Source organism: Pavona decussata, unplaced genomic scaffold, assembly GCF_977016875.1.
Source record: "Pavona decussata unplaced genomic scaffold, jaPavDecu1.1 SCAFFOLD_98, whole genome shotgun sequence".
NCBI classification, from domain to species: Eukaryota; Metazoa; Cnidaria; class Anthozoa; order Scleractinia; family Agariciidae; genus Pavona; species Pavona decussata.
The window spans coordinates 595,757-605,000 of record NW_028145514.1 but is presented as its reverse complement, the minus strand read 5'-3'; the positions used below and the strand labels follow the sequence as shown (position 1 = coordinate 605,000).

The 9,244-nt window shown below is 40.4% G+C and overlaps 1 protein-coding gene and 1 pseudogene across 3 annotated transcripts; one reads left to right on the top strand and one right to left on the bottom strand.

The window, feature by feature from the left end:
* Positions 1 to 320, bottom strand: part of LOC146472497 (uncharacterized) — a 604-nt pseudogene extending 284 nt beyond the window's left edge.
* Positions 321 to 5,303: 4,983 nt separating this feature from the next.
* LOC146472496 (uncharacterized) lies at positions 5,304 to 9,232 on the top strand. 3 transcript variants are annotated; one of them, XM_085119320.1, is made up of 6 exons: positions 5,304 to 5,431; positions 5,564 to 5,673; positions 5,980 to 6,259; positions 6,436 to 6,519; positions 8,709 to 8,791; positions 9,023 to 9,232. In XM_085119320.1, the coding sequence occupies exons 3-6, from the start codon at positions 6,237 to 6,239 to the stop codon at positions 9,028 to 9,030; spliced, it is 198 nt and encodes a 65-aa protein (XP_084975446.1). In that variant the 5' UTR covers positions 5,304 to 5,431; positions 5,564 to 5,673; positions 5,980 to 6,236; the 3' UTR covers positions 9,031 to 9,232. The 3 variants fall into 3 exon arrangements, 2 of the variants coding, with proteins under 2 accessions (XP_084975446.1, XP_084975445.1); XR_014866545.1 differs by having other exon boundaries at positions 5,310 to 5,431; XM_085119319.1 differs by having other exon boundaries at positions 8,709 to 9,232.
* The last annotated feature ends 12 nt before the right edge of the window (positions 9,233 to 9,244 follow it).

Below are 9,244 nucleotides of genomic sequence, written 5' to 3'. Positions count from 1 at the left end.
GTAAGATTGGTGGCCATTTTTCAACTCCCTTCTCTTCACCGATCCAATTATCTTCAAGTTCCGTGAACGGATCTGGTAATTGCTTACCATTTACGTTAAGAAGACTTTGGTATTGCTTTTTTTTTTGTATTATTTCCTCTTCCGCGGTTAGTTTCACAGGTACAGATAGCTGCTCCGCACCGAAAGCCAATGCAGTAAGTTCGTCCTTGGTCCCCGGCCGTTGTTTTCAGACCACGATTTCGTAAAAATTCTTTTAGCTGCGGGACTTTCCATCTCCTAAAGTCATCTAATGTTCTCTTCTCTCTCGAGAGGGTAAACATCTCGAGAAAAATACAGTAGACAAGAAATGATCGACCAACTTGCTCACTATTTCCTTTCAGCAAAGCATGTAAGTGTGAATTTTATCCCGATTCGTTCCCAGTCACACGCAATTTTGAGATTGACCGCTGGAACTCCGAACTCGCTTATTATGCTTGTATCGAGTGGGAATAGATGAGGAAGATGCCCAAAACTTATGTTGGATCTTTCATTAAGGTATCAGCTTAGTTTCCGTATCTTTGTGTCTCAAAATGATGCACGTTTTAATCTCTTTTGACTTTCGTAGTTCGCGGTCACCAGCTATGTCACGCCATTGTTTACAATGCGAATAAGGTAGGTGATAAATTCGAGGCCTTGCGGGTCACTTAAAATAAGTTACCCAAAGTTTTGTTTTGATATTATGATTTATAAGTACACAGTGAAGCCATGGAAAGTCATTTTATGATGATCTAAGTTATCGCCCATGGGTAAAATCGCCGGTATTTAAATTCGAAAATTTGGTTGTTAAAAATTTGCATTTATAGCATGTTGTTCTAGATCTGTTTCGGGCATAAAAGTAACCTAAGTTTTGAATGTTTTTCCGTGGAACAGAAGAAGAGGACCTAGAAAAGCTATAGATGTTATTTCAAGATCCGTGGTTGGCTGTGGATTGATACGCGGCCGACCAAAGTTAAGGAAAATTCCGTCCGGCCGGAAGCAGATTTTGAACTCAACTGAACTGAAAATCGTTTTTCGTAAATTTACGCGTAAGGAAGCCGTATTTGAAAAAACTAACTACGGCCCGTTTTGTTTCTTGCTAGGGCCTATCTATGAGCAAAATATGAGCGAAATCGATTTTTTGACTTGTGCCACCAAAAGTTGATTTCGGTCGATATTTGTGGAAAGCCGCTCTTAATACCTTTTTGCTCCCACAGGCGTTTCGCAGAGTTAACAGGTGTTTGTTTGAGCTCTAGCGCCTTTTGTCGGTTAGCGACCGCGAAACTCTCGTCGTATTCATAGATAAGTTTCTAAATTTCACTCGTGTCTGGGACTTTGCCGTTGCAAATTCTCTCGAGTTTTCTTATGACTGTATTGATAAGAAGCCATTGTGGAACCCTTTCTCCTGTAGTTGTTGTTCTCAGGGATTTTTGAGGATCGCTGTTTATTAGGTTCGCCTGAACTTTTGCAGCGAATGTATTAAGACTAGCGGAATAACTATCTTTCTTCAACATAATATCCAGTTCTAATTGCTTGAGTTTGGTCTTCGAAGCTTTAAGCACGGACCGCACTTTTTTGAAATATTGTTCCTCTTGTGGATGTCGCTTTATCTCTTTACATGTCGTAGCCGAAGAACAGGGTGCAAACGAACACAGTTTTGTTGTGCTCCAAATTGTGGCAATTCGAACACAGTGGTTTCTTGCTAGTTCCAAGCGACTTGAAGCTACCCTTGAGCTCAAATGCCTCGTGTTGTTTCTTTGCAACAGTTTGTTCAGCATCCTGCTTTTCTTGGCAAACAAACCGCCAACAAACGCATTAAAAAGTCGCATACAAGAACACAGAGCCCCTAAAGTAGCATTTAAATAGCTCCCCTCCTCCCTTCCGCCCCCCCCCCCCCCCCCCCAAAAAAACACCTAGATCTCTAGATCTATATGCCCTTTAGGGCTCGTAGCAGAATGTTGTCAAATAAGGTTTGATCCCAGTGTTTTATTTAAACGTAGCCATCATATTCAAGACCCTAAACAGCTAGGCGGGGAATTCAACCATGGATATTGCCTCAGTCGTTATTTTTTTCTGGCTACGGCCCTGGAAACAAACCGCCAACAAACGCATTAAAAGGTCGCATACAAGAATACAGAGCCCCTAAAGTAGCATTTAAATAGCTCCTCTCCCCCCTTCCGCCACCCCCCCCCCCCCCCCCTCAAAAAAAAAAACAAAAACAAAAACACCTAGATCTCTAGATCTATATGCCCTTTAGGGCTCCTAGCAGAATGTTGTCAAATAAGGTTTGATCCCGGTGTTTTGCTTAAACGTAGCCATCATATTCAAGACCCTAAACAGCCAGGCGGAGAATTCAACCATGGATATTGCCTCAGTCGTTATTTTTTTCTGGCTAAAGCCCTGCTTGCTCAAGTTTTTTAAACAGTTTCTGAGAGGGAGATTCATAAGCTACAGTGTCTGAAGCTTTTGACTGATTAAATTCGCTTTCCAGGCGTCGGGCCATTAGATGTTTAGGTTTTTTAGTCAAATGCATGCTCCCGCTTTTTATCGATGGCAAAGTGCGGAGTCGTTTATGTGAAGCAGTTTCTTGTGGATAGGTCACATGTCTTTAGTTCAATTAAACATGGGTCGAGCACTTACTAAAACATTAGAATGACAATCATTTTGAATAAACGTGATGGAATATTTTAAGCATGGTGAATAAATGAGAATGATGTATTATGCAGTAAGCGACACAGGCATACCCCGAGTGCTCCTATTCAGGTCTTTGTGGACTACGTTCTTCAACGGTCGCCCAAATTTTGACAACTTGGAAGAAGTAGAAGCCCCGTGCACAGAACTTGAGGAAACCCGTTTTCTGTTGTTTGTACTCCTGCCACGACTAAGCTCGGTTACAATCGACGCTGAGTTTGTAGGCGAGATAGAACTACTAGAAGTACTGTTAGTAGCCGTTGATGCTGCCAAATTTCGGATGTCATTAGTCTGTAGGTTTCCAATGGCCTCCAGTGCTTGTGTGGCAATGCGCACGCGGAGGATATCTGTTGAATGTCTTCGTTGTTGGCAGCCATCTTTGTTTGAGTGCTGCCTGCCGGCGGCCGCAATGCATTAGTTAACCATATAAAAAGTCGAGTTGAGCATATAAAAAGTCGAGTGAAACATATAAAAGATCCAAAGTTGACCATATAAAAAGTGAAGTTGACCACATAAAAAGTGGAACAGACCATATAAATGGTATACAATATTGAATGGTTTGGCGCCCCATAGTTTTCTCTTGCAGAGTCTTTCGCAGTTTCTATCATGTCAATAAATGAATCCAAGTCATTTGCGTGGAGCTCGATCCAGTCATTGTTGTCTGCGTATTTTAAGCTCACTTCCTTCCGCGAAGGCCAGTGAATCTTGTCAAGATACGACCTAGCAAGGACTCTATGCATAATGTTTTAACTTTCTCTGATGACAAAAAACGTTTTACGCATTTTTCGTACAGCACAAACAGCTGTTTACACAGGGTGCGAGAATTCTTGGAATTTATTGACAAAAGTGGGAGGGGCAGTGATATGAAAATTCGGGCCCATTTTACAGTTCGGTCATTTTCGTAGTACTGCAAGACAACCTGCTCCAAATTGGATTCAAGCTATTGTCCAGTTGTAAAACTCCTGTAGGGCTCGTTGTCTACGGTAGAATGAACTACCTTACTAAGAGGGTTCAAAACGTAACAAACAACGCAAGCCGTCATGCAGTACGATCGAACTACTGATGTATTATCGCGATCCAGGGGGATCCTCCCATTGCGCAGAGACGTCAATATAAAGTCGTATTGCCGTCTCAAAATGACGGTTTCTGATTGGCTCAAAAACTGTCATGTAAGCATGACAGCACGGCACTTAAATGGGTTCGGCGCGCACAGATCAAAATTTTACTTCTGTGAATGAACATGCGACGTTGGATGGTGTTGTTTATTTCTTTTCATTTGAGTTTACAAAGCTTCTGACACTGTTCAAGGACCACTTATAATGTATTTTTTGTGGTGAACATGTACCATGGTACAGCGGATACAACTTTTTTCTTGAAGGTAAGCGAAAAAGAGTGATTATAAGTTCGATGAAGAGAAATTTACTTAAAAGACTTTCTTGAGTGGGAAAGCGGCCACGGTAAATAACAACGAGCTTAAATTCCAATAAATTATGGCATTTTCAAAGCAAAAGGATCTGTTTCTTTTCTGATGTCTCTTATCTCTAGAAAAAATTGCTCCAAGAGCGCTGCTGCGTTCTCTTTCATGACTCAGGTTTGTCAATTTGATCTTCTTGTCGTAGCGCCGAACGGCAGACTCGGTAATTTTTACAGTATTCTTCGCCGCTTGGTTTCTTTCAAATTTCTAAATCTCCACGGCATCTAAGCTAGGATAACAATGCTTTGTTTTCGTTTTTGGGTACTAGTATGGTTGCTCTTTTTATTCTTGCTTCTGGTTGTGGGGTTGTGAGGGTTATTCATCACTGTTTTCATGTTGTTGTTTTTGTCTCGGCGGTAACGAATTTTCAATAACATTTGCTGGTAAAATGTTCAAACCTTCTAGCTCGTCTATTTCATCAATAGTGGGTGCTTTATGGACTGTAAATTTTTTGCATTTTCTTTGTTTTGACGTAAAAATTAAAGCCAAAAATTCAAATAACCCGCACAGAGAAAAAAAATTCGCGCACGGATATTACCATGGCTACAGTTTAACTGAAGTAGGAATTTATCTTTCAATCAGCGCACGATTTGTACTTTATCCGTTTACTCTCTCCAACAAAATGCCAGTATCGCGATAAAAAACTAAATTCGATTTTGAGACGGCAATACGACTTTATATTGACGGCGTTGGGAGAAAATATATTCCGTATTGGGCTCCGTCGCTTCGCGACTCCGCCCAATACGGAATATATTTTCTCCCAACTAGCCGTCAATATAAAGTCGTATTGCCGTCTAAAAATCGAATTTAGTTTATAGTATTGCCCTGCATCCAAATGAAATCAGCCAGGCATCACAGGAGATTATCCCCACCCTGAAAGAACAGAAGAGAAACTTTTGCGTGTAAAATCAGACTAACGAAACAACTTGAAGGTAAGAAAAATAAGTCTCTTTTGTAATTACTAGCCATACATTTATTGTAGGACAGAAATCAATGTTTCATGTCCTTAGGATTTACAATCAAAATTTGTTGTCAATACACAAAACACACAAGTACAATCGACGGGTGGTTCTGGAAAAGAAAGTCACCCAACAACAACTCACACTATCTTGTTTATTTGACAGAAAAGGCATCGAAGTTGTACGACGCCATGTTTCAATTGAAAGTAGTCCTAAAGCAAACTGTACATAAGGGGCAAACGATCCACCAAGTCGGACGACGACAACAACAGTCCCATTTCAAGGAAATAAGGTACCTTTCGTGGTTTTGGTGCTTAAGAAAACAAATCCTTACTACTTATACCCCCCTACAGCAAGAAACCAGCAGAAAGAGTACGTTTGGCGATAGAAAGCTCAATTGACTTTTGCTTTGCTTTATTTTCAGGGCAAAAGAGGAACGGGCTCTTTGGTTTGCTGAAACTTATGAGTTGACACCAAGATCGTTCCAGTTTGAAGACACAAAAGGTGGTATGGTCAACTTACAACTGAAGAAAGGTAAATTACAATTTCCTTTAATCGACAGGAAAACACTGAATTAAAAAATCTGGTTCACCAAAATAGTGTCTGTTATAAGTTTCTAAATCGCAGTATGGCTATATTTCACTCAGGGGAGGGGAAGCTATTGAAGGCATCACAGTAGCCAATCAGACCAAGTCGAGTTTCTTTCTGGCATGCAAGCGCTGTATTTTCCCTCTCTAAGTACTTATACGCTGAGACCACTATAAAACCTCCTCGGAGGCCAAAGCCTTGCGGGCCAATAATTATGCAATATCATACAATTTATGTATTTTTTTACAACAGTTCGTGCTCGAAACTATGGGTATGAAAGCTGCAACCTCCAAAAACAGCTGCATTTTTCTAAAATCTTGGATGTAACGTGTCCAACACTTGTACTGGCTTTCAAAGTGCTGAGCTCATGAGCATAGTTGATACTACTTGGTCCAGATAGCCAGGATGTCATTCAGAGCCAGTCTTCTCTATTGCTGTCTTCCAAGTTATATTGGACGAACTTCACCTTATGCTGAGGATAACAGACCGGTTAGAAGAAGAACTACTCTATGACATTACCAATTGGGATAAGGTAAAAATCAACCATGCTTTTTTGCTACTAAATTCTCAGACATTGACAAACAAAACAAAAGTTTTTAAGTTAACCTAACAAAGGAGAATCCTGATGTGCAGACAAACTTTTTGCAAGTTTTGATGTTGCATGGATACAAAATCAAAACACATTTTACTGTCAACAATGTTTTGCAGCTCACATTCAAAGACGGCCCAGTTGCGGACTTCCTTGAGGAGCTGGGCGCTCTCCTTGAAGGGCACTTGGCCCAGGTGGACGCTGTAAGTAGAATTCGCTCATACGAAAAGAATGTTAAGTGGAAATGACGGCATTACTTCGTACGCAGAAATGAAAACTTAAGAGCTGTTGTTAATGCCGATTTGTTTAGCGTTCTTTGTCAAATACAGAACTTGACGAACTTGTGAACTATTACACATAGCGCTTTAACAATCGAAAATATCGTGTATTTGGATTAGATCTTTTTAACCCCATAACAAATTTTCGAATTTAGAAACACGAAAAGTTTCTCGTCATAAGATTCGAATCCGCGCTTAGGCGGAAAACCGTAAATGACGTAGAAAGAAGAACTCGCTAAGATTAGATTCCCCTGGATTTCTTTAGCAAAATTTGGCGAATGGCTTGATTGTAAAAAATTCCAAAATAAAAAGTATACTTCGTGTTTTGTGGAAAATTCAATAATACGGTAGTTGCTTGATGCTTAATTCTAGTAACAACGGTGAAGGTCTTTATAACTGGCATTTCTTTCGGGTTTTGTACGGATGGTTCGGAAACACGCGATTCGATTTGTTTGCTTACCCCACGACCTCTGCTCACTTTACTGAAGACTATTCTCAACCACAGATTCTCATAGCTGTGTCTGTGGAAAGATAAAATGCTCATGATCACAAAACGCCATTTCAACCTTCCCTTAAAAAAGGACTATCAGAAAGTAAGTGCGTAGGCCCGATGGAGGTGAGCCGCTTGCGCCAGACAGATCACAAAACAAACCTCCTCCACCAGAACTCAGGTTCACTGTATGTTTGATGAATAACAAAAAAATTGTTATTGCAGTGTAGTCTGAAGAAAACTAGCGCTAGTCGATAATGATACCTTACGAACAAGCGTTGTATCGCAGTTATTTCATTAACCGTCAATAATCGTTCAGATCAGTGTCGACTGTCGTATGTACGCGGCGCGACAGGGCAAAATGACCAAGATCACCGTTTCCTAAATCAGCATAATATCAAAGGTTACGGGGTTTATGTTGCATTAAAATGGAAAACAAACGTCGAATAAAATATTGCCAGTCACATTACTTAGCTGAAAAACTCCCTAGCTGTGAAATGAGCTCGAATGCAGTATTAATACTGCGCAAAATGGCATGAAAGGTAACTCGTTATCCCAGAAGGCCCAGCACAACCGAGTTCCGAATTTTTTTGTGTGAGTCTTCGTCGCAGTATTGCAGTACAAGTACCGCTCCAAATGAAGAAATTAGCTGTTCAAGCATGCAGCGTCGAACGTGGTTCGGGTACTGTGTAATGTAGCTTAGTGTTTGATGTAGCGTGGGTTCAGGGAGCTTCCAGGCCTCGATGTCTTCGTTGTTTTCTCGCTACAATATACTCATTCCTGTGAAGACGGTACACTCTTGAACGACTTTGTTTTCAAGAATAACACCTGTAAATTGTGAATCGTTATAATGAAAGTTGTCCAGACCACATCTCCAAGCTTGTATTGTATTTGTACGCTGGATTTCTAACAGGCCATATATTGAAAGTGTAACTAAACTTGACGCCGTACCATCAAAAGGAAACTTAAATGCAAACCAATCTTATTCAGTCGCTAAATGACATCAGATTGCAGATGTGAAATGCACTGAATTTGCGATAGAATGCTGAACTGATCGCTTATCAATCCGAGTCCGCAACCATGTTCACTTCGCTGTTGCACGGTGAAACACGTACGACAGTGCGCCCTCATAGCTCTGCTAACGTAGCTCCGTCGGCAATTTCGATTGTAATATTTTGTTGAGAAGAAAAACAAGCAAAGGAACTGCGCTTATTCCCAGAATCCGTAATATCGTCAGTGTGGTAAACAAGAGAGGTTCTTCATTGTACGTCATCGATCACGTGCTCTACCAAAGACGATTTTAACTTCCGGGCTTCAAAACGGGGAAAATTTCGCTTTTTCCGGCAATTTTCGGCCTTTTACTTTTTTCTTTTGTACTTTTTGTGCCGTTTACCCTTTATTATACTCCAAATGCTACATTTTAAGCGAAAGTTATTTTGGGGTCTAGAGTATCCCTTTAACTCAAAAACATTATGATCTGCCCTGATTTTTAGGACACACCACTGATGGATTCGTTGACAAGATGGTTAGTATCTTGTGGATAGTTAGTATGCTTTACTTCAAAATTGGTGTTGGTCCTCATTTCCGGAACTCATCATAGTATCTTATCTTTCAACTTTACCAGGGATTGCATGGTAAAACTGGCGCTGGAGTTTGTTGCCGACCAACCAGCCATCCAGGAAATGCTGAAGACTCTGCACAATAACGGTAAATGACTAATTTGTGTTTAGTATTCGTCAAAAACGTATTTCAAACAGAAGTCAAATATAATACGAGTTGCGGCTAGGCCCATTTCCGCCGCTCTGACGACTCCGGTTTTTCTGGCTGGTACGAGCATGTAATTGAGATAAAGTCGCGGCATGTGACGTTACTAAAAACCTCTTCAAGATAAATCGGGCTGATAAAAATTAGTCCATTGTTTGTTTGTTTTTTTCGTAGGTTCATGAGTGCCATGGTGAAAAAGTTTCTTTTAAAATTATAAATAATGGAGCGAATAGTATTTGTTGTATGGAGCGAACGAAATGTCAACTGATTAGAATGCATTTGTTTTATCTGGAAATCCTGTCTGGACTTATTTTGATTCCCCGTAATTTTCTTGTAAAATATCATTACATGACTATGACTCTGTAGTAGGGCCGAAATATTGTAAGTTTCAACTAT

Excerpts from the sequence above, each read along its gene's own strand:
- LOC146472496 (XM_085119319.1), top strand. The coding sequence starts at position 6,197 with ATGCTGAGGATAACAGACCGGTTAGAAGAAGAACTACTCTATGACATT. Across the intron at positions 6,260-6,435 it reads ACATTACCAATTGGGATAAG|CTCACATTCAAAGACGGCCC; the intron begins GTAAAAATCAAC and ends AATGTTTTGCAG. Across the intron at positions 6,520-8,708 it reads ACTTGGCCCAGGTGGACGCT|GGATTGCATGGTAAAACTGG; the intron begins GTAAGTAGAATT and ends CAACTTTACCAG.